General features: G+C 36.2%; 2 protein-coding genes across 3 annotated transcripts in view; one reads left to right on the top strand and one right to left on the bottom strand.

Moving 5' to 3' along the window:
• LOC124297211 (unconventional myosin-Va) overlaps positions 1 to 16,851 on the bottom strand; it is a 28,977-nt gene extending 12,126 nt beyond the window's left edge. The window contains exons 1-8 of one of the 2 annotated variants that reach the window (XM_046747981.1): positions 16,595 to 16,851; positions 5,299 to 5,723; positions 4,569 to 4,869; positions 3,873 to 4,187; positions 2,912 to 3,400; positions 2,544 to 2,750; positions 1,866 to 1,988; positions 624 to 1,541 (exon numbers count right to left, since the gene is read on the bottom strand). In XM_046747981.1, coding sequence (XP_046603937.1) covers positions 624 to 1,541; positions 1,866 to 1,988; positions 2,544 to 2,750; positions 2,912 to 3,400; positions 3,873 to 4,187; positions 4,569 to 4,869; positions 5,299 to 5,723; positions 16,595 to 16,621 — 2,805 coding nt within the window. In that variant the 5' untranslated portion in view covers positions 16,622 to 16,851. The remainder of the gene's footprint in view (positions 1 to 623; positions 1,542 to 1,865; positions 1,989 to 2,543; positions 2,751 to 2,911; positions 3,401 to 3,872; positions 4,188 to 4,568; positions 4,870 to 5,298; positions 5,724 to 16,594) is intronic. The other variant, XM_046747982.1, reaches the window with a different exon arrangement.
• A 1,090-nt stretch (positions 16,852 to 17,941) lies between these two features.
• On the top strand, positions 17,942 to 25,130 carry LOC124298936 (DC-STAMP domain-containing protein 2-like). The gene is made up of 9 exons (XM_046751625.1): positions 17,942 to 18,053; positions 18,628 to 18,903; positions 19,929 to 20,079; positions 20,248 to 20,407; positions 20,701 to 20,964; positions 21,079 to 21,292; positions 22,154 to 22,469; positions 23,084 to 23,391; positions 24,646 to 25,130. Exons 1-9 carry the CDS (start codon positions 17,950 to 17,952, stop codon positions 25,088 to 25,090), a joined length of 2,238 nt encoding a protein of 745 aa, XP_046607581.1. The 5' UTR covers positions 17,942 to 17,949; the 3' UTR covers positions 25,091 to 25,130.
• The last annotated feature ends 377 nt before the right edge of the window (positions 25,131 to 25,507 follow it).

Genomic DNA, 25,507 nt, shown 5'->3' on the forward strand with positions numbered 1-25,507 from the left:
AGCAGAGTGTGTAGATTTTGGTCCTGAAATTCAACTTGAACAAATTTCTGGTTCAACAATTTTTGTTCCTCGAAAAAATGATCGATGAATCGTGTGAAAAAGATCAATTTTCAACATGAGAAATTATTGAATTCTGGAAATGGAAATGTGTAAGAATCCTGGTTTCGTTAAGCTTCAGGGGATTCGAACTTCCTGTTGTATCGACAGATTCAGCAAATTATATTACATACTTTTTTTTTACAAACTAAGCGATAAAATCGTTTCGATCTTTGGAGAGTGATAGAGTTCACGATCGCGTTTCTTTGTCAACTAAAGTTTGTGAAACTTATGAAAGTACACAAAAAAAATCAGTCTTAGCTGCACAATAATGTACCGTAACCTTAAACCGAGTGATAATGAGCTTTAAGTGTATTTACAAAGTTTCGATCAATTTTCCGAATTTATCGAAATGATTTTATCAAGTCAGCGATCATAAAGGATATTATTCCGGTAAATTTTGAGAAAGTAGTACTCAGGAAAATGAGTGTAAAATACTATGTGGTGGATCCATCGGTAAAACAGGCAGGTCCGAAACCCCGCGTTGAGAGTACACGGCGTGACGACACGTGAATTACGAAACTCACAAGCTCGTTGATCTTGTGCTGCATGGAGATGATCTTATTCTCGAGGCCCTTGTTAAGAGATTTTACGTGTTCGACGCTGCGGGCTTCAGTCTTGAGCCGCTTGAGTTCTTTCCGGGCCAAATACCGCCTGACGCAAGACTGAACGATGACAATATCATGCAACTTCTTCTTGTAGGCTTTTCTGGCCAAGTAGCCCCTGGCGAGCCTCTGTACCAAAATGGCGGCGGCGTTATCTCGCATCAACTGGTACTTCTTGCGGGCCAAAAAGCCTCTACCGTGCGCCTGGAGACCGAGAACCGCGTGCTTGACGCGCAAAAACTGCGAACGCTTCACCCAGCCACGGATTCGCGCTTGCAGTTTAACGGCCGCTCTGTATTCCCGTATTTTCTGTGCCCTCTGGCGCGCTAGCCAACCTCTGGCACAGCGCTGCAAACCCAGAATAGCCCTTCGCATCCTGCCGTACCTGTGACGGCATAAGAATCCACGCACTGCTTTCTGAATCGTGACGCAGGCGTCGCGCTGCTTATCACCACGCAACTTCTCGAGGTAGGCGACCTGACCGGCTCTAAAGAGGACCTTCGTCTTCCCGAACTTAAACTTGTCTTCGTCTTTTATGTACCTAAAGAGTATTCGGCGGCAGGTTTCTCTCAAATCGTCTCTGTCGATTTCGGAGAATTTGCACAGCCCTCTGTACCGCTGGAAGAACTCTCCGTAGGTTCTTTGACTCGGGTAACCCGCTGCTGATATTCTTATTGTTTCCAACACTCCACATGCTCTGAGCTGCTGCACTGCTCTTACCGGGTTGTACTCGAAGGCTTCTTTCGTGTCGTTAGGCTTTATACACCTTACGTAGTGCGGCGTTGTTGCATTTAACGTCGACATTAGCATGTTCAACGAATCCCGGAACTGGGAGCCAACCTGAAATATATTCACTAGATAATAATAAATTTGTGTTTTATTTAACTTGAAATTATTACAAGTTTTCGCAAAGTGAACCATTATTTTCCTTACTCTTCCCAGATATTCGACTTACAACCATGAAATATTCACAAAAATTGATTACCATGATCTGATTGCAAGTGGTGGTATTTTTATTAGGATCATTTACTCGTGGGTGAAAAATCCAAAATCACTTGACTGTCACAAAGAATTGATCGACTTTTATCTTTTTGAGGCATAATGAGAGATGAGATTTTATCTTTCACAGAGCAAGTTCAAAGTTAAACAAAGATCTTGTCTCACCGTTTTTTTGTTCTGTTTTGGTGTGTTGATATTTGGTTTCTGAGCAGATATTTTCACTCTTACATTAGGTACTCCAAGTTTCTGATCATCGGCACCGCTGAAGAGCTTCTTCAACAATTTATTCTAAAAAAAATTGATCATCGATTTAGTTATCTAATTCCTTGTACATAGTTCTAAATTCCCAGAGGAATGTCTTTTCTGTTTTACCGACAGATCCAGAAAATCGTATTTTGCACTTCTTTCTCCTGAGTTTAACTGACTTATCAAACTTTGGAAAATAATGGAATTAAGTACCATCATTGGTCGTATCGAACAATGAAAAATGTCCGAAAAATACGTGCAAATACTACAAATACACTTGCAGCCGATTCTCAATCGCTTTGAGATTATCGCACCCTATTACATCTCATACTACAGTCTACATATACTCTTTAACTCATTATCCATTAATGTTTGAAGTTTTTATGGTTACTACACAAGTGTAATAATAAATCGAACCATTTCTTGAATTTTGAAGTGAGATTTTATTACTAAGGTGAAGTAAAAAAAAGTGTAAATCACGATTTTCTGAATCTGTCGGTAAAATAGGACGGTCCGATTTTTTCTCAATAGTAATCGTTTCAAAATTTCGATTTCTTTGTTGATAGTTATACGTTGAGATAAGTATAATTCACTTACGCTCCCATCTTTCAGCACGTCGATTTGTTCTTCGATCACCGTGTCTCGGTTCTTTTCTAAAAATCCAGTAGTTTCGTACTGAACTCGATCGGCAAAATGGTGGATAAGAAAGGCAGTCGTACCGAATCTCGGTTTGTCAAAATGTTTCGACTTGCCGCATTTTGAGTAAAGCTTCTCCGCCCACGAACCGTCCGAACCCTTCGGCATCTAGATTGTCAAATTTCTAACAATTAAAACAACAAACGGTATACATTTCACGGATATTAAGTAAGTAAAAGACACAAAATGACGCCAAAAGTTTTGCTTTTTTTTCTCTGATTTCCAAATTGTACTTTGAAACGTTGTATGCTACTTATTTTGGCACTTACTCTGCATTCCTCATCGAGCAGATCTAGAATTCCGAGTTTGGTTTCAATAAGGTCAATGCAAGGTTGATTGTCGTAAAAGTCGATAAAGGTCCACTCGATTTCCTCTCTCAGGTACTCCTCCTGTTCGAGTTTGAATACGTGTTGATTGAACTGTTGCTGCAGTTTTTCGTTCGCATAGTTGATGCAGAATTGTTCAAAGGAGTTAATCTCGAATGTTTCGAAACCATAAATATCTAGGACGCCTATGAAGCTTTGGGATTTGCTCTGAGTTTGTAGCGACTCGTTTATGCCGGCCACAATCCAGTTGAACAGCTCGGCATAGATGTGCTTCGCCAAGGCGTCGCGAGCCCCGATCGCTTGCTCGACGTTCATAGGCTTCAGAAAGACTTCTCGCATTGATACGATTTTCCTATGGCACAACCACTTTCGCATCGAGTTCACGTCGATGCCTAATAGTTCCGAGATTATGAGGAGATGTCTGTCTGATGGCTGAGGAAACAAAGTACAAGGAAACTCTTTATTTTAATATATTTAACCCTGGTCACTTACACCTATAAAAACTTCCTCATTACTTGCACGGGGTTATTTAAACGCCAGCCAACTTTGGAACGTTATTACTGTACACAATATTATGCTATGCACAGTTTGGACTTGATAAAAATTCTGAGACAAAATTTAACAATTCAGAAATAGACTCCAATCTGAGACCCCAAAGTTTTTTCAATCATTCTTCATTATACTTGCACAAACAACTCTGATTCAAACCCGCTGACTTTAAAATTTTACGTGAAAGTCAGTTCCGGGGTAAACTGGACCCCACGTCATTGACTAGAGTTAACACGATAAGCACAGTTCAGTAGAGTTTTGTTGATAGCTAATTTATCACTTATCAAACTTTGAAAGGTATTTTATCGAGTAAATGAAAAAAGTGATTGAATTTCAGCAAGATTCGAATGCTTACGGAAATTGTGCTTCCTTCAGTATCATTATCGGTGCTATCGTCTGCTTCGCAGTCAACGATATTTAAATTTCCTAAATGCAATATGGCAGCTAGAATGCGGAGCATATCGTCTTGTTGTCTGGATGAAAAGCCCAGCATCGTCAGAGCAGTGATTGTTTCGTCAAAGGACTTGCCATCGTCAACTCCTTCTATTCGGGGATTGTTTCCTTGATTTAGGTAATGGAACTTTTGTTGAAAGTCCAGATGCAAATGCGGCAGCTGGTTCGAAGCTCCGCACATTTGGTAGAATATGTGATAATTTCTTTCCTCATTCGCCTATTCGTGATATAACGATGATTAGTTGTTTTCATATCATATCGTATTTAAATAAGAATTTTTCATTCAACTGCATGCAAAGCACTCGGTCCAAAATATTGGCGTAGCTAGAGCAACATGGCGTCGTCCTGAGTGTTCAGCTGATCGTTTCAACTCCGGTTTTGGCTGAATCACGCAAATAAAAAGAGATAGAAGACTTTCTGTAAGCGGTTACACTTTCAACTTGTAATATCAAGTAAATAAAAAGTTGAAAATACATTGTAAAACGACTTTCATAATTAAATATGATAAGTAAGTTTCCTGCCGCCAGATGGCGTGTTCTGAATCTAAGAATGCCAATATTTTGAACCAAGTACATGATCACGACAGCTTCGAACTTACTTGGAAAACGACTCGGGATTTCTCCAGTAAATAAGTTCTCATGCTCGCTCCGGTGATGTGATAATGTTTGTTGAACTGGATTTCAATGAATTTACCAAACCTCGACGAGTTGTCATTGCGTGTAGTCTTCGCGTTACCAATCGCCTCCATTATCGGCGACGAAGCTAGAACTTTTTTTTCTACCTGAGTTTCCGTCGACGAGCCGCCCACCGTCGCGAAATACCGCATCGCGTACTTCGCAGATACGGTTTTACCTGCTCCAGATTCTCCGGAAACAATAATCGACTGGTCATGATTTTCCCTATACAAAAGTTATAATACACATTAATTTGTGACAAAGACGTACCTATTGTTATATTTGGACTTTGTTGCATTTTCAGCTACCAGGGTGAAATTAATATGAATATTGGATCTTTCTGTTTTACCGACAAATCGAGTAAATAATATTTTGAACCTTTTTTTTTCTCTTAATCTTGTGGACATATTAACAAATGTTTGACAAATTTACGGAAACATTACAATCGTATTTTGTGTATTTTCTCATTGATTTGTATTCTAATTTTCTTAGTGGCTATGCAAGCGCGTTTACAACTTTTTTGATTTCCCTAATTTTGGGACGATTTTATAGTTCGGCAGAAGAAAAAAGTATTAAATTGATTTGCCGAATTTGTCGATAAAACAGAAAGGTCTGATATTTCTTCAATCTTGGATACGTTGCAATGAACCATACCGTTCCAATTTAGTGTAAGCCTCTTCAGCAACAGCGAAAATGTGCGGTTCGAGGTCACCCATGGCTTGACCGCGGTAGGTCCATATCGTGTCATTTCCATAAATGGGCAATTCATTGTAGGGGTTGAAAGCGACGAGGACAATTCCGCAGTAAGTGTATATAGAGTGCCTTTGAAATCGGATTTGGAGGTTGTACAGAACGGCTGGCTCGTGAAGAAATGATAGAGAAGTTAAATTCTTCTCCCCAATAAGAATATCCGGGTTTCTCAAGGGTGGTAAATCAGCATCCGACTTAATTTCTACCAGCTTCGTCTGGTTTGACTCCTCGGTTCTCACTTGCAGCCTCGAGCTACCCGCTTTGTAATCCTCCAAAAGCACTGCCGTTTCCCAAACCTTGTCCGGATGTGGAACCCATACTTTACTATTCTGAAAAATCATGAAAACAGAGTAAACATATCAGAATCATTGAAATCTGGAACTGAATTCCGAATGGTAAAAAACCAGAATGACCGTTAGGCAGGATTTCATCAGCTCAAGGATTCAGAATTTCGAATTTTTCGAATTTCCGGATAGTCGAAACTTCGAACGGTCAAAATCCAAAGCAATTCTAGTTTCCAAAAGTTTCTGTGCTAAATTTTCTGAACGCCTTATGAAACGTTCCGTTATTAGTTCGAATTATTCGAAATTCGAACTATTCCGAGTATTTATTATATTATCCGCAATTAAAAACATTTGGAGTTTTAGACTGTATGAATTGATGAAATTCGACGAAATGGACAACATGACTTTTTATTATTCAGAATATTTGATCGAGAAGTCTTATTCGAGCTTTGATAGTTCGATCAGAAATTTCAATAAACTGGATGGACGTTTTTATAGAAATGATACAGAAACTAGCATGCGCGGATGAAGCAATATGGCGTCGCATCGGGCAATCGTTGATCGTTAAAGCTGTACGGTATTACATAGCTGAATCATGAGAATATTACGGGGTAAAAAACTCCTTTCAAGCGATTGCGACTTTGCGTTGTCACGACGAGTTTATTACCAATAAAACATAGATCAAAAACTACTTTTACTATCGAATATTACACGTGGTATATTTTCCATCGACAGATGGCGTCCTCAGAGCAATCATACGGAGCACCTGACCTCGGGATCTCATGACTGACCCGATTCTGCACAACTCGGTGTAATCGACAAATCCCTTCTCTTACCTACGATGGCTTGCATTTGAGATTCATGTTCGAAACTAACACCATGTAAATATACTCGTGGCCTTTCGCCGGTTGGGCATTTGGGCTTTCTACTGGATCCACTTCGCGTCCTTTTTACTCCAGTCTCTTCGCCTATTGTTCAGAACTTGGAACCTGTTTCAGACATTTGTTATTCTTGCGTTTTTTTTTTTTTAATTGCCGATTTATCGAGTAGACATAATTTTTACTAACATCAATTACGTGAGTAAAAGTTGCAGTATAAACGTATTGTTGTTTCGGTTTGGATAAAAGGTCAAGCTCGCTTTCGAAATTAAACGGTCAAGAAGAATTCTCTTGAAGAGAATGAATCACTGTGATAATCTCGACTGAAAAGTTAGATACTCAGTTTATAATGAGATTATACCGGGAAGACCGCTTGCTAACAGCGTTTGACACTCGCAGTAACTTCATTTCCCTTTTTTCTATCCAATATTTATTACAGGTTCAATGATTTGCCCGTGGATTGTAGTTCGAAAGAATTGAATACCAGATCGACCATTTTGTGAAATTTTGAACTCGTTTCCAACAAAAATTAGTTATTAACTAAGCCCCACGAATTTTTTCATCATTCTGAAACTTTGTGCAAAAATATTTTAACTATTATTTATTGAAAGTATGACTAAAAACTTTTTCAAAATTTTGATGTCAAAAGTATTCCGATTCCGTGAAATTATTGAAAAATGCTCAGAGTTCACGTAACCTTCTTTTTTTTCTCCCCTCTTAAGATTCGTTTGAGTTGGCAGAATTTTTCAAAATGTTTTTACAAAAAACCTGAGAAGTGTTTTCGCATAAGAGAATGAACAATTCATTATCTCTTTATCGCGATAATATTACCTAGAGTTGTGGACTTCCAAACGGCACAAATCGTCGCTTCCAAGTCGCCTACAGTTCGCTTCATGATTTTGAAATTAATACATTCCACAGTGAAACAATTGAATTCTCACTATACCAATGAATAAATTCCCAAAATAATTGATGTGGCATTGAAGACATAACAGAGTTGTATAAGTGTCTCAATAATGCTTCAAAGTATTGATAATAACACGTATTATGGATAACATCATTCCTTTTGACGCTGCATATCGTCCATTTTTTTGTCTTTACGTAAGAATACGATATAATTATAACGTGTTTAAAATTTTTTAAATGCCTTTCTTGATGTTTAGTAAAAATTACGTTAATAATATGCATAAAAAACTTTTACATACAGACACAAGTTACACATTATACGCTGTATCAATAATAAACAAACATGTGTAACATTATTCGCGTACGTTGGCAAACAAAGTGCGGCAAACAAGTTGTGTTGTAAGGTTTCACAATCGACGCCTACGTCTGGCAGGGATGAAATTTTCTCCAAGTGTCATGTGTCAAAACGACGCTGTTTGATAAGGTCAGGAGTTACAACCGCTGCGGGTCAGCGTTATTGGGTAATTAGTTCGAATTCAAGTCTTAATAATAGAGGAGTAGTTTATACTTGTTCGGACAAAAGACAACCGTCGATTTTGTGCAAAAATTGAATGTATAAATATTAAATATTAATAGTATTCAAAATTTCACCATCATATTTGAGAATTTCATTTTCAAACAAATTGGCTAATATGAATGGTGATAATAAGTCAATTAATTCAATCAGCAGAAAGTCGAGTTACATGTAAGTATTGATTGTGCTGGGTATATAATTGTATTTGCCAGAAAGAAACAAAATTCGAACCATTTCTAAAATCAATAGAGTTAAAACCAGTATCGTGCACCCGCTAATTGTAACGGAATTAATTATTATTTACAATTGTAATTTGTATTCCATTCCTCCCAAAACACAAAATATAAATGCATTTTGTATTTTATTCACCTCCGATTACAACTTACAAGTATAATTTTCATTTTAATATCGTCTCATTTCATCACGCAATTAACAAAATATAATTTTGTCTATCATTGATCAAGGGTCATTACGATTCCGCGCCATGTTCGTGACGTTATTGTTGGATATACCAGCATAACCTAGTATTAATACCACGGATTAAAACCTACAGGTAGATACGGCTAACGGTGACGTCACGAAAACGGCGCGAAAAATGGCGCGTTTCAAACAGTTCTGATTTTCAAATACTCGTTAAATTCTACGTATCTAACATAACAACGTTACACATTGTTTTAATCACTATCTAACAACTCAGTTATCATTTAGTTTGTTTACACTTGATCGGGTCTACTACGTGTACATACCATAAACAAGACGATAGGATTTAGGCGCGGCTTTAAACTGCCCATTGAATTAAGCGAGTCTTTTTAACCGCTTCTCCACTGGCGTGTAACGGTAAGTGACGTCATCCAGTTTACCTATTTGCTATTCAAAGCGAGTCCAGTTTGAACTCTTTGCGCGTGATTCTGAGTTGACGAAAAAAGTACCGTATTTGTCGGATTTTTTCTCTTCCTTTCATCTTTTTCAAAGGGAGGGGGGTTAAATATTACCGATGGAAATCAGAAGCGCGTGAAGTCAAGATTTACATTTATTACTTCACGGTTAGTGTGCAGAAAATGAAAGTCTCACACTGAAAAGTGAGCATCTCTGAAACCGGCCTGCAGTGATTACGTCGATTTGAAATCGAGAGGATTCTGGTTTTAATCCTTCTTCACCTACGGCTTTAAATATCCCGTTACTTTAGATCTTCAGCTTCAAAATTAAAACCAAAACGACAGTAGAACTTTTGCAAGAATTCGTGTGTCGGAGGGGAATTGTTGTTTTTCAAATTCAATTCAAGTTAATCGTTTTGCTAAATGAAAAACAATTTATCTAAATTTCGTAACTCTCCGAATTTCATCTTCCGTTCGGTTTTACCAGAAACGGAAGTAAAAGTGATCGTTAATTATAGCTTGTTGAAATTTGTGAAAAATTTTTTACAGTCATTCTACATAAATCAATAATATTTCTATACGTACGTCGTTTGCTTTGCATTTCAATGCAAAAATATATATTTTTTTTTTGTTATAAACTAGCAAATATTGTGAAGAAGAAAAAAAAGAAAAGAAAATCATGCATTCAAAAACTAATACTTTGAATATTATTGGTTTACACCGAAATCACGTAATTTAGTCATACTCACAATGAATTCAACAACTTTTTATCTCACCATTTTTTATCTCTTCTATCTGAAACTATGGAAAAAAAAACGAAATCGGCGAAAATATCGAACTTTCCTCAATTTTGTTTCAATAAAATATGAGTAATTTGCAGCGATTAAGATATAATCGTAGTGGAATCGAATACATACATGTGTGTTTACGTATTAAACAGGTATAAAAATTACAATCGCGAGCTTTCGCCGGCAGAGAGATTTACCAGCTGCAAGTGAGTGGAATCGGAGGTTCTGCAATTCCACGTGTAATATTATGTCCGTTATATCCACACGTCCGTAATCTCAACTGACTGTAACAAGGCAGGTATGCTGTAGATAAGAAACTCATTCACTTTGCGTTTTGTGCACGTAGCCAAGATGTTTAAGTAGTTTTTGCTTGCATAATAAAATGACTATTGTTTCAAAATTATGGTATAAAAAGACTCGACAAGCCTCGCTTGAAAGGTCAAACTGAAAAATTTCGTTTTCGAATGTAGGGGGAAAAAAAACAACGACAATAACAAGAAAATGACGATGAATTTTGTCGTGGGAATAAATTGTCAAATTGTTAAACTGACCTACTCGTTTTTTCCCCCGAATTTTTTCGGTCGAAATCAAAAACCGAGATACAAAATATTTTTCTCGCGTAGAACCTAACAACATGTCAGCTTATTTTTTACTGTGTCTACTGAAAAATGAATTAAATTTGAGATATTTTGATGCATCCGCGACTGAGAAACAAAGGAAAAGCGAATCGTGTGATCGGTTGCGTACAATTTTTTTCGATTGTCATTTCATTTTTTTACCCCAGAAGTCGAATGGCAGCTTTTCTGACAATTTTGTCACAAAATCTTATACACAACGTTCCTGCAGTAAAAACAATGAATAGTTTTCATGTTTTTCGATAAAAAATTAACTTGACAAGGTCGATGCAATTGCGCAATAAAATCCGTTGAAACAATGATAGAAAACAACTGTAACTTATATTTTTGTGTTACGTTTACGCAAAGAAAAAAGTAATAAAAATCGACCGTTTTCGAATGGATTTGATATTCAAAAATCGGTAAAAATTTACAGAAAGTCTTTTTAATCGGACAAACTTCTGGAAAATTCTAACGAAAGGAGCAGCAATAAAAATTGGCTGAGTTCACGGAGAAAATGTTTAATGAATGATAAGGTGCATGAATGATGCAGGACCGAAATCGTAGGTTTTTTCTTTTTTTAAATCAAACGGTTCTCAAGCTTTCTACGGTTTGCGAACATCGTAATGTGGTATAATTTATACATATAGCAGACAGGTAATTACAATTTGCGTTAGCGCGTGGCTCTCATGGAAACTCAACGATTAAATTCCCACGATGTTTTTGTCTGCTCACAATTCATTCGTGCGAGAATCAGGAATCAACAATCCGAGATTCAAGACGGAATTTACCGTTGCAGCCCAACTTCTATGGGTACAATTCTCATTTGAATCGAGTAATAACATCGTACGCAAGTTTACAGTTACTTGGAATATTTTTACTATTATTAATAGGGCTCTGGATAAAATTATTTTCAGAAACTTTTCAAATTTTCAACTAATTTACTCAGAATATAAATTTTTTGCACTAGGTCAGTTTTCCGACATTTCGAGATCTAGTAAAAGCTCAATTTTTCACATTCGGGGTGATTAAATTATTACAATAACTTCTTCTTTTTTTTTTTGAAAACAGAGAAAAGGGAAGCTGAAAAACATCACCGATGGACGGAAATTTTTAGGGATTTCATTCGCTAGCAAAATAATTCATAACAGCGTAAATCGGTCCAACAAATATCAAAAAAAGTCCTTCTCAGTTAGTAAAATAAATTATAAAAAAAAAAAAATGATACAGTAATGTAATGGCTTTAAAATTATTAATAACCGAGTTTGTTTCATTGGAATTTGTGGGTCACACGAGTTTTAAAGTATACCTACGAGTCTCACAATCAGTCAAACAGTCAACTATGCGTGGAACCTGAGAACTCATAATAAGGAGTCATGCTTCGATTGCCATAACGAATTTGGATCTGCACAGTATTTAAATACAGTCACGCTTCGGTAAGTGAAATAATTACTTACACGCTGCAGTATTTTTAATACATAACGTATGAGGCGTTGGATGCAGTAACAACTTAATTTGAGTCAAGTTTTGGCGAGAAAAGTGAACAACAAAATAATGCGTATAAAGTAATCAATTAGTTGCATCTCAATTGAAGCATTGATGTCTAAACTCAATTCGTAGCAGATTATTGTCTGCACATTAACGTTGTTAAAAAAAAAAAATGTATAAAAAAGTTCAATGAATAGTTTAAATAATAGTAAATAAAGAGATGCAACTGAGTCGTTTTTGGACAGAACTTGTGTTAATAATACATCAACGTTTCATGCTTAGTTTTAGTTTATTCAATGGCAATGCATATTACAAAAATGTCGAAATTAAAATTCACAAATAGTGAATGAAATTTATACATAATAATCTAAATATAAGTATACTATAATCTCAGAATATAATTGTTTCTTGTACGCTTATTTGTTACTATTGTATGTACTAAGATACACTCCAATCAGTTGTGATTGTGGACTGATTCATCGCTAATCTCACAAAAACTCACAACTCACTTGAAAAAGCGAAACAATATACGAGAAATTTACGCGACGTTTGTTTTGACGATGACGAATCGCGTTCGTATCGAAATTGATAGATATATTTAATATAAACCACGAAAAATTTGTCTACTCAAAAATCATTTTGAAGTTAGTAACGTTATCGTAACGATTCACGCTGCGGAAAAACCGTTATTTCGCGATTTTCGAACTGTATGAAATTCAGTAACCCGTAATAAAACGAAACAAACTCATGTTTCGAAATCTTACTTGCTTTAAAATCATTGTAAAATTATGAAAACAGTAATTTATATATATATATATACCTATGTATATATGACAAACGTTTTTTATTTCTTTTTTTAATGCAATAATACATTTTTCGATAAGATCGAGTTGATAAAGAAACAATATGAACATTAATTTGCGTTTCGGTCTGATAAAATAAAAATAAAATACAAAAGTACGTTGATCATAATTTTTCTGTTTTTTTAATATCGTCTCAAAAAGCTAGATTCATCCAACGAACTTAGCTAATTATTCAGGACATATCATATTCTTATCATCGTTACACGTACACATACGTATATATCAATCTTTTCCGGCGATAAAAAGTGGAGAATTCCTGACGTCCGGATCCACTGACTCATTTACACGCATTTGCACGCCTATTTTATGTATTATATAGATGATGTACGTATTTATTAATGTACCGTTAATATGAAGGATAAAATTCTCCTCCACGTCACGCTTACGCATACACTATAGATTATATCTATAATGTATTACATGTATAGTATATTTAAGAATTGTGGAAGCCCAAGTCTCAATTATAAATTCTAGCACACTTATTTCACTTTACTTTTAAAAAATTCGAAATTCGGAATTTTTTTAATGAATCACAAAATTTCAGTGATATTTCTAATTTCAGTTTTACGCGGAAACTTTTTGCACAAATTATGGAATTTTTGATTTTCAACGTACACTGTACGAAATCTATATGTATATGTGCATTCATACTATATATGATACATACATTCATGTGCTGTCATATGTTCAAAGGCGTACAATAAGGGGAGTTATAGGCAGAGTCGAAAGTATCGTGTTTTGATAAGATAAAAAAGAATTGTTCGGTGATTATCTAATTGCCGACACGTTTTGTTATTATCGGTCTATACAGCCTGATGACGTTCAGGCCTTTACAATTATCAAAATAATAAACAGACAGTATTGAACATGATATTTGAACAATGACGTCGATTGAATTCAATTCGCAATTACTCGTCTTTATTTACGTTGAAATAATTTTATGCTTCCACTTTTTCCTTAATATTTAATTATTCGGTAAATGTTTTATTCAAATTAAGAAAATCATTGGCAATTTTTCTCAATTTTAGAAAAAAAAATTTCTTCATCAAAACTTAACGGGCTTATTATAAAGACTTGGTAAAAATGTCTGACTAGAAACTTCTTGAAAATCAATCGACGAAGCTGACAACCTAATATACAAATACTTCAGAGATTTTATAGAAAGATCTTGAAAAAATTTCGCATTCTGTAACGTAGGGTTCGACTAAACTGAATAGACAAACTGTATAACATAGTTTGTGCCTAATAACTTTTTACGCACAAAATAATCACCATCGAATAAAAAATTGTCAAAATTGACTCTGCTTTAAATTGTTCTAGGTGTAGTAATGTTCAACGATTGGTTACGCGCGGCTCACTATTTTTTTTTTTTTTTTTTTGGTAAAAAAAAATTGAACAAGTTTTACTTTCTAGACAAATTTACGTGCCAATGACCGATGAGGCAAAACTTAAAATTTATATAGAAAGAAAACTCGTTTAAATTTTCATTCCAAATAAATAGTGAGCCAACAGTAACATTCGTCAATGCCTTAACCTCCCGGCTAACTTGTTTTCGGTGCGAAACAAAACTGCGATTTCGATTCTACACGACTTACGTGACAATGACTCCCAATCACTCGCGTCGGCGACATCGCCAGTCATTGTCACATAATTCGTATAGAAACGAACTCGCATTTTTTTTCGGACCGAAAACAAGTTAGCCGGAAAGTTGAGGCATCGACGAATATTACTGTACGTAGTCCCTTAATTTTTTTAATTGTGCGCGTGTTAGAGCATGCCGACGAAAGAACAAACCTAGGATTCGTCTGGGATCGTCGGAAAATAGGCTCGCTCAGTTGTTCAAGCAGGGATCGATAGTCCCGTGAATCCATCCCTCAGTCGCCGGTGCGGGCGCAACCCCCGTTGAAAATTCGCGGAGGAACAGATCGAGGTCAAGTTTTCTATGCGTCTATCTACAACTACGGATTTCATGATCTGCACGTTTTTTCTTTACGATATATGTTCGAGATTCAAAATATTCGTCTGATTATTTCCTACAGATACGAAAAAAAAACAAAAAAAAAAAAACGGAATTCTCTCAGTTTGGATTATTAATCTTAAGCGTATTCCAAAAAATTACCAGGATTCGAACACTTCGTGTGCACAGTAATAATCAGATACCTTTCCGAACGTTTTCATACATTTTCAGCCTTTCAAAATAAGATTTGAAAGAGAAAATGTTTTGGTTTTTTTTTTTTTCTTGAAAAAATATAACACTGATTATAATTCGTCACGTGCGATGATGGACATTATTTTTACGGAAAATTTGCAGAATCAACTGTGCTCACTTCAGAATTTTAAATAATTTACGAATATTTTATGCGTCTTTAAAAGAAAATTATTTACAATTTATACATATATGAAAATCTTCTGAATTAAATTTCTGATAATACCGCAAAGAAATATTCTTTTAATTTTTGGGATCGTTTGAACTATATTTCGAAGTGATGAAAGTTTTGTGAGTTTATCGAATCATTTACCAATTGTTGACAAAGATTGTTGAAAAAACATTTTCACCAGGGGATTGCTTCAAATCGTCGGAAATTTTCAAACACAGCTAAATAAGTTTGGATGTCCCAATTAAGTCGATACAATTAATGTTAACCTGACATTGAATGCATTTCGCAGAATACGCGTTTGCGAAATTTAAATGATAATGTTTTGCATCAAATTTGAAGACGGTTAAAATAACCATGTTCGACATCGGTGTAAGACTGGTTTATTTATTCTTCATCCTAGATTCCAGAATACCAAAGCTCTGAATGGACGAAAAAGCTCTCGCGTCAAAAACGTCAATAACTCATCTGGGTCACACTTTCCTCTTTAATTTCGTGGAAATAGTTGGTGGAAGAAAACGAGATTTAATGAAAACTATCTATAAGGTTGCAGTTATGTTTTTCGAAGTATAGAAATAAATTTATTGTAAAAAGAAGCAGGAGAAAAATGTAATGAAATAAATGTTAGCCATATCTTTTGTCCCCTCCTTTTCAAACATTTATTTACTACCTATTAAAACTACTGAATTTCATTTCACAATTATGTATTTTTGTATTAAAAATTGATCACTTTTCCAAACACTTTGTAGTTTTATAAAAAGCAAGCTTCTTCAAAAACCTACCTTGACATTTTTATCAAAATTCGTTATAATACTTTAACATCATCAATGGGTATTGTAAATTGATTCCGTAGATATTTTTAGTACAAATTCCAATTCCAATTTCTTGAAAAAATTTACACCGAATTTCGGATCCTGGACAATGGAAAATAATTGAACACCACAAAAATGCAAGAATGAATCAGATCCTTGTTAAAATATAGTGTGAAATAGATTTCAAATATTCTCAAGCTGCAATTGAATCGACCAGCTGCGTAATCAAGGCATTGGTCAGAACATATCAATACAATGACTAATTGCGAGCGATATATTAATTTCCAATCGGTGGACGATGAGGGGAAATATGGATCGCCCAATTGAGCCTAACTCAGAATTATAAACGATACAATAATAAGCGTGTAGAGAAAATAATTTCGGAGCAAATCGATATCGCAGCTTTCCTCGCGAATTGCACCTAGGTAAACATCTCGTCATAATATGCGGGAGTATAATTCGGCCGGCCAGCTGTGTGTGCAAATTCGAATTTTCTGTCTTTCGACCGGTTCCGGTTTTATTTCTGTTGTTCCACGGAGACTGCGAGAGTTAAACGCGTCAGTCGATCGTGTCGACAAGACGAATTTGTTTTTCTCATATTCCGAAAACCGTGTTCAAAAGTCGAGGATGAAATTGTACGCGCGTGTGCGAATGCGATGAGAAACAAGCGAACAACGAGAAACCTAAGAAATATATGAATTGATCGATTAATTTTGCATCCGCGAATTCGATCCACCGTTTACCTTAACGTATAATTCCCTTGTCGTCATGGTGGCGATGGATAAGAGTCCAATTTCCGTTGCTGATTCTCACTAAATTCCATTAATCCCTTGTGTATCCTGCGCGTAAAGAGCGTCACAACATTTTGGAGCGCGAAGGTTTCGTTCCGAGTTCTTTAACACGTACAAAATCGACACCGATTCTATCGCGACTCACTATCAGCCTTCGGATGGCTTGCGGCTCACAGCTGGGCTTGTGGCTTACTATCGGTTGGCATTGTACGCCTCATGCTCTCCCCACTTCCTCCATTCCTCTCCTTTCCTTATCCCCCCCCCCCCCCCCACAGTAGCCTGGTTTTACACAGGTGATGAACCTATCTACAGCGACAGGTGTCGCGATCTGTTTTGACTCTGCCGAAGTCGATTGGGTCCAGAACGCGTCGATATGGACTCCAGCGACAACAGACGTTGGGTGTATCGACTTGCTTTGGTGCAGGAAAATGCAGGAATCTGTCGAAGTATTCTTACAAGATACGATTAGCACGAAAACTTTTCTTTCTTGCGTATTTTCATCACACATTTCGTTCTGTTCTTTCTCATTTTTATTCGACATTTTTTTATTTTCGACAATCCTGGACATACCTATGTATCATGTTACTTCGGAACTAAGGTGTCATTTGGTGGCAGTGAATATGCAACACTAATTGTGATGGTGTCGTAATTAGTGTATTTGAAAGTGTTTTTTCACCGTATGTTTTTCTCTACGTCGATTTAGCGACTTAAAATCAGAGTCGAACAACTTAAACGACCTTTTCTGCGCTCCGTTTAATTAGCCTCAAATTATCAGCTGATCGCTCCACGCGACGCCATATTGTTCTAAACCGAATATCCCAATAATAGCAATTTTCGAGCGATCAAAAAATGAAGGAAAGAAAATTTTACCGACAAACTTGATTAACTCAACTTTTGTCTACAGTATACAATAATCACTAAGCTGCAACCAAAACATCTTTCGTGTCAATATTCAATTTGTTTTTTTATTGACAAACTTGAACGCGATTCATTACACGTTTCATACCTACATCTCGATATTATAAATGTTAAATAGGTACACACGCAATGATGAATAAAATAACCGAGAATATGATGGCAATTGTTTATCGAAATAGAGTAGAGTGGATCTGATTTACTGCTGTATAATTCATTAAATGTCATTGATTAACCTCACTTCAGTTAATTTCCTAGCAGTAATAATCGGATAAAATCATGTCTGAGCAATAGTGAATTGTATAATAGATAAATACGTATTGGAAGTGAATCGTGTGACTTGAAAAATGGCGTTCTTTCAATTGACTTTGAAAGCTAGGCGGCTTGAGCAAATGAAACTTCTGTATCAGGACGAGAAAATGAGATCTATAGAAGTTTCTAAAGGAGCCAAGATCCATTACACATTTAGGCAGAAGATTCGTTACAAAAAGAAACTGTATGTTATCAAGTCTAATATGCCTAGTAAATATTTGGTTATTTTTATTAGTCACGATTTGTCAATCGTCCCAAGAAATTGAGTCACTCGAGTTTAAAGTCCAAGACATCGGTAGGAAACAAACCCAGACAGAAAGAGGGAGCATTGGACAGCTTGGACTTTACTGTGATCAAGCAGCTCTTCTTCATTGTTATATGTATATATGATTTTTGGAAGCAGAGTTACCAGTTGCTTTGCATTGGAAACCGCCGTTTTACGAAATTATCCACTCTGATTCAAAGTCAATTCGTCGTGGGTTCGTCAAAAAAGTGTTAAAAAAAAAACGGAGGAATCTCCAGCTGCTTTTCCAATGCTTCCCTGGTCAATGCATTTTTTGTCGATTTATTGGACTTCAACCCTGCTGCTATGATCTATTGCGACTATAGCAAATTTAAAAAAATGATCTTCCCGCCTCAGAAATGTATTTTTTCCCTGCACAAATCCAATTCATTAGCATTCAGTTAACGAAATCTGTGCAAAAACAAATTTGCATACTTTCGATAGGAATCGGTAATTTCTTTTTTCTGATTTCCAGCCTGATATTAAGATTCAAAAATTGGCTGAAAAGCTTGGCATCTTGTCCAAAGGATTCTTGGTTTCATGAAAAGGCAGTTTTACTGCGAACGGATGGAACGTTTGAAAATTACGTCCTCAAAAGCGTTCTCGGATTTCTTGGCGGAATATTCCTCACCTACATGTTCTTCATGTTTTTCATATTCCAATTGAACTTCACCCTGTCATCCGCAACGCTGTTCAGCTCATTTTTGGGGATTATTCTAACCATCGGCTTGGCGTTTTCCAACCGTGTCAGGTATTCGAACCATATTTTTTCTCGTGGTATTGGGATATTTGATGCTGGCCGAAGGATTAATCACTCGTGAAATCTGGTGTAAACTTTTCCGGAAATCATGTGAAATTTCCTGAAATCTTCTGAATTCTCTGGAAAACTTTTGAAATCGTCTGAAATCTATTGAAATCAAAGTCTCTTGTCATCTTTTGAAATCTTTTGAAGTCTACTGAAATCAGCTGAAATCTCTTGAAATCTGTTGAAACTTCGGAGATTTTCCTTTGAAAAAATTCTCTGAAATCCCACGAAGTCTCTTGTAATCTTTTGAAATATTTTAAAATCTTTCAAAATCCCATGAAGTCTCTTGCAATCTTTTGAAATCCTTGTAATCTTGAAATCAGGCGTACATCAAATCGATGAGTGATTAATTAACCCCTCGATTCTGGCGTGCTTATGGCAACATGGCATCGATCGTGAGTAACAGGGGGTCTTTTTAGTCAATCTTTTTTAATATCAATGCACATAAAACACCGTATTAGCTGTGGAGCCTCCGTTTTATGACATTAGTCAATGTAAATCGAAATTCGTTCCAAAAAAACGACTTTCAGAATCAAATACGATCGTCGGCTGTTGTGCCACATCTACTGTCGCAAGATGGCGTTTTATAAATTAAAAGATCCTTATCATCGAGTATTTATTCTGTGTACATCACTTTACAATAATGTTCCTGGTGGAGAAAATATCTCCGATAGTCTATACACAGGGTGTTTTATTAATTTGAATTAACTTATTACACCCCCTGCAGGATTTGATATTATGAATATCTACGATTTTATTCCGATTACTGTCATATGATTCGAATACTTTTGGTAATTTGATACAAATTTTACAGAATTTCGCTGTTCCAAATATTTTCCAGTTAGAAAATTAAAAGTAAAGATCATTATCACTTTGATAAATGATCAAAGGATAGTATAAACACGCTATAGAACTCAGGTTCTTGACGTTTCGAACTACAATTTAACGTTGAAACCCACCGTTTATAACAGATGTGTAGTGTTCCTACTCCTGCCGCAATTCTTCTCGAAACGTGGACGCCAAGCCCTTATGGCCTACGCTTTCATACTGGCATTAACTGGTCCAGCAAAAAATACGTTAAACAACATGGGTGTATTATCGGAATCGCTGGCTTGCGGACAAGTAATCAATAATAATTATAGTTTTAAATTACTTACACAACTTGTTTTACCGAAGAACGGGGAAAAATAGTGAAAAGAAAAGAATAATTCCCGTACTGTTTTCGAAATGCATGCAATATAAAAAAAAAAGACTCCACAGAATTTTTCTCAGTTGTGTATGTTTTTTTAGGAACAACTGAAAGCTGCGGTAAGAGCTATCGTCGATCTGATTAAAGAGCCATTCTATGCTTTACGAGATGCGATAGCTAAGGTCATGAAATCCTTAAAAAAAGTCATAAAAAAAATCAAACGGACGTTATTAGCTGTAAAAAGAATCGTGCTAAGCATACGTGAGTTTCAATGCTGTTACTTTGTGTAAATCGACTTATTTCAGATCAGGCAGAATAACTAATCATTAATTTCCATTTACCAATAGCGAATCCTCTCAAAGAAATTTTTGTTGAAGATTTTTCCTGTGTTTCTGAATTTAAAAATTTGTAAAAATATATCGAAGTCAGAGGGAAAGTCGATATGGTTTTGTGAAAATTTATTCATTTATTTGCTTGATAGAATCTGGGGGAAAAGCGTTCAAATAAATGTTTTAGAATGTAATAACAAAAATTCAATGATCATCTGATTTCAGTTAAGGTAATTAAAGCCGTGTTTCAATGGCTCGGCAGCATAATGAATATATGCAACAAGAAACTGGGCACACCTTTTGAGCGATGCGAAAAGGTGTTTGACGGAGCTGTGGCTGATTGTAAAGCTTCGCTTGGACCTTTTTTTGGCGCGATATGCAACTTGGCATACATTGCAGGTCTGCTATGCTGGATAGTAAAACCCTTTGACATAATCTGCATGCTGGTGTCGTTTATCTCGGATAGCATCATCGATGTCGTGAGGAAAAGTAATTGCACATTTTTTCGCTCCACATGTTATGTAGAAAATTGTATTTAAAATAGGAAATATTTGCTTTATCAAAAATATTTCCTGTAAATAATCCAGAACTGTATCTTTTCAGAAATCAACAAGTTTACGAAGCATGTAAAGGCGATGTTTTATGTGAAGGTTAAATTTTCACACTCCTTCCATTTTGAGACAAACCAGAGTAAGAGTATCTCTGAAGTTGCTACGGGAATTGTGACGGAGATAAGATCCAGAACAGATAGATTCTTGACCGTTTTTGATTGGATGACTGTCGTAACGAGTTTGTTTTTCCTGTTCATGATGCTTAGGTAATATAGTACTACTTTTATAAATCTCTGTATACTTCTTAAAGAATATCTAAGCTTACCACGAAGGAAAATGAGTTTTGATATTGGGATCTTTAATGCGGGCATGCCCTGGTGAAAATAATTTCTACGCTAAACTACAATAAAATGCAATTCGTTTCAAATTGTAGGAAATATTCGAAAATTGTCGGAAATCGACAAAAAGCGTAAAACGTAGTGGAAAATCGTCGACAACCGTAGTATTTTTCATAGAAAATTACAAATTTCTACGAGAAATTATAGAAATATACAATTTTCAATAAAAAATAATTCCAATTTTCGACACAGAAAAAATAAATTCATTCGTACAAACTCGTGGAACGACGTAAAAAACTACTGGTTTCCACAAAAAATTAAGATGATGTACAATTTTCTATGAAAGTAATTATAATTTCGCACTCAGACAACATACATTTTTTTTCGCGGCATATTCTATGAGTCTCGTTGAAAAGTATAACTTTTCATAATCTCTATGAATTTTAATAAAAGAGTACGAATTCCTACAAAAATTTGTGATGATCGACAATTTTAGAATTTGCAGAAATTTCAGACCATCGGGGAATTTTTAAGGATGCCAAATTAATCTTTAGAAAATTGCCGAAAGTTTCAGTGACCCTGTTCCAATATGAAAGAAATGCATGAGTTTTCTCTGATAGTTGAAGAAATTCTAAATTTAAGTTTGATGATTTTTCTCGAAGGTCGGAATTGTCTAAAACGTTTCTGAAACTTGCAATATTTTAATATTTTCTAAAGCATAATCATTATGAAGCTTCATAATTATTCTGAGAAATCACGATGTGGCAGAATGTTTATTTGTTTTTATAGAGTAATATATTATCGAAACAAGTGGTTGACAAATGAGAGATTTGACAATCGCTATCTGACTGATGACCTACGAGAAATAGATCTGAGAAGAGCGAGGCTTGATAAAGAAACGGTACTGCCGTTAAATCGAAGAGAAAAAAACAAGTACATACCTTTGACATCCATAATTCTAATTAAGAGTGAAAAGATCAAGCTTACCAAGTCTGCAGTTTTTTTGTGCCTCATGACCTTCAAACTCGGAATCCACATGGTAGCGGACTACAGTTTATACTGGGTTCTCAGCACAATACGATATCACGGTCGATTCGAGTCGAAGGTAAGTAATGTGGGGAAGTAATTTGCCTATTTCACACACTATTTTGGTCGAGTATTGAATTTTAAGTATTTTTGCAACACCTGCTTGGAAAGTTTGATATCCGGAAATAAAAAGGTAGCGCATGCACGCGTTAGAAATGTTCTACTTTCTGTTCTAGGGCTATTTTTAGCGTATCCGCATTTGCAAATAACTCAATATCACCCACCGTTAGTGACTGTGTCAGTAAGGGCGAGTTACCTAACCTTAATTTTACATGCTGTTAGGGGCTCCTTCGGTATTTTTCGAAATAAGCTTTACGTCCAGGTGTTATCATAAATATCATGTGTGACACTTCTGGATAGGTGATATCTGACCTGTGCGATTATAGTACTCGCTTTCGGCTCGTACCGCAAGCTACCCTTGTTCAGACATCGCCTACTTTTCGCACTTGTCACATAATATACTATTCTTCCCTGCGTATTTCATCCTGCATCCATCGATGTCATAAAACGGGAGTCTACCAGATTGCACGAAGTATTCCGTGCTACGGTCTTTATTAAATTAGCCTAAAACGATCAGCTGATTGTTCGATGTGACGCCATATTGCCCTAAAATCACGTCGTTAAAATCTGCAGGTCGAAACACCGAATTCTGTGGGAGTGTACGTATCGGGAACCGGATTTCTGGCTGATTTGTATCGAAGTATTGTGCGAGCGTTTTCGCCCAAGGGGACTGAGGTCAACATGGACACCATGCCGTGCTTGCCAGACCCGATTCCCCCCGATTTAGACAGATACACGCAAATCGTATCACTGATATTTCTTTGCTGGATCATGGCCGTTTTCGAGCCCTACGGACTGAGGCTGAGGCACGTTGTGATGTGCTACTATCACCCAGATCGCGCCAGGCAAAGGGCCGTTTGGCTGTACAATCACATAATCAGGTATGTGGTTTCCTGGTTCAAATTCTTATCTTACTCACACATCCATCCAGTCGTATTTGGCTTCTCTTTTTCTCTCGAGCAAAAAAACAACTTTAAGGTTTGGGTAATGAAGATGTTTACGATCGCACTTATGCTGACTATCAAGAAAAGTTTGGAAATTTGACAGAAACATTTTGAATATATACTTGCGTCAGCGGCTCATTTGATTTTGAAATTGACTAAACTAATGTACACTACTCGTGAAATCTCGTGAAATTGTTATAAAAACAAACTGGCCGGACTGGCAGGGGTTCATTGTGGTGTGAAGCGATTGGCACCAAAAAGAGCCGATTGTACTTCGTGAAACGGGGAATGCTAGTTCTAGTATTCGTCTAAAAAGATGGATGAGTCAGGTGAAAAAAACATCTTTTATATAAATTTAGCTTCAGGGTGACATAGACTATAGGACTTTCAGATAATGGGTGTCCAACGACTAGATTTGGGGTGGTTTGGGTTCAGTTTCAAAGGTTTCAAAGGTTGTTGTTTTAAGCTTTTGGTGTCTATTACAATTGATTTCTATCCTTTGCACTTGATTCAATATTTTTGTAAACATGGTAGTATTTGTTAAAGTAAGTATTGTTCGTTTTGTTTATAATATGGTATAGTATTATATGATATATTGATTTTAGTAGAAAATATAAATGTTTTACAAAAACCCAATTACATTTGGGACGCAAGTACGTTTTGAATTCGGGGTGTCGGGCACCTGAGTTCTAAATCCATGAAGCGCAGGGGATTTTTCATGTATATAAAAAAATCTTTTGATATCACATAAAATCTTGTAGAATTCTGAGAAATCACCTAAAATCACTGAAATCATATGAAATCCCTAAATTCCCTAAAAACCTCCGACATCTGTCGAAATCCTTCGAAATTATCGTCAACCTCACGGAATCTCGTTATATCCTACGAGATACTTTGGATACACTAAAATCTTTGAACACAGACTGACTGATGATAAAGTTTACCGCAAGTTACGAAAAAATCTCATATGATTTGTACATTTTATCAACTTTTCCAAAAAACGATCATAAAATCTATAATTTCCTAAAATTTGAAAGAGTTTCTTTGTCAAGGCGAAGAAAAACGCGTGAAATACGATTTTCTGCATCCGTCGGTAAAATAAAAACGTGGTCCAAGATTTAACTATTACCGAAAGTTTTGTTGCACCTTTTTCATTTCTTTTCACAAAAATTCACCGTGCTCCACGTCCAGGTCACGTGGTAGTTTCATGAAATATGCAAGGCGACAACTGCGAAGAAAATTCACCAAGTCCGACAAGATGAAGACTGAGAGAGTGACCCTCCGGGAACGACTGGTGGCGATTTGTCCGATCTTGCGGCATTGCTGCGGAGCAGAGAAGGCCGCGTGCCTTTTGTGCGGAGCCGTTGAGCGGGAGGATCAATCTCTGATAAAATGTCCAAAGCCAACCTGCATAGGCTTATTCTGTGTCCAGTGTTTTGCAGATTTACAAAACCGCTGCACTATTTGCATGGAACCAATCGATTACGGTGATCTCTCCGACATAAGCGAGGAAAGGTATAAGATCAATTTATCAGTGCCTCGTGATGCTGACACTGAAAATAACTTGCTCGTTGCTCATGTCGATACAGAGATTCTTCAGATGGCCAGGAACCGCTACCTTGTGGACAAAAGCTGATCGAAAAGTTGAGAGAAGATGCTTTGAAAAGGGAACAATTTAAGGGTGAAGAAGAAGACGAAGGCGAAGACGAAAAAGAAGAAGAAGAAGAAGAAGAAGAAGAAGAAGAAGAAGAAGAAGAAGAAAAAGGAGAAGGAGAAGAAGAAGAAGAAGAAGAAGAAGAAGAAGAAGGAGAAGAAGAAGAAGAAGAAGAAGAAGAAGAAGAAGAAGAAGGAGAAGAAGAAGGAGAAGAAGAAGAAGAACAAGAAGAAGAAGAAGAAGAAGAAGAAGAAGAAGAAGAAGAAGAAGATGAAGAAGAAGCAGAAGAACGTGATGGAAAAGGAGAAGAATACGTCAAGGCTAAGCTTGAAAAAGAGATGAAAAAGGATCAGAAAAAAGTGATTGATGAAGAAGAGAAAGCTCTCTTAGACGGAGACG

Source organism: Neodiprion virginianus, chromosome 2 (assembly GCF_021901495.1).
Source record: "Neodiprion virginianus isolate iyNeoVirg1 chromosome 2, iyNeoVirg1.1, whole genome shotgun sequence".
Taxonomy (NCBI): Eukaryota; Metazoa; Arthropoda; class Insecta; order Hymenoptera; family Diprionidae; genus Neodiprion; species Neodiprion virginianus.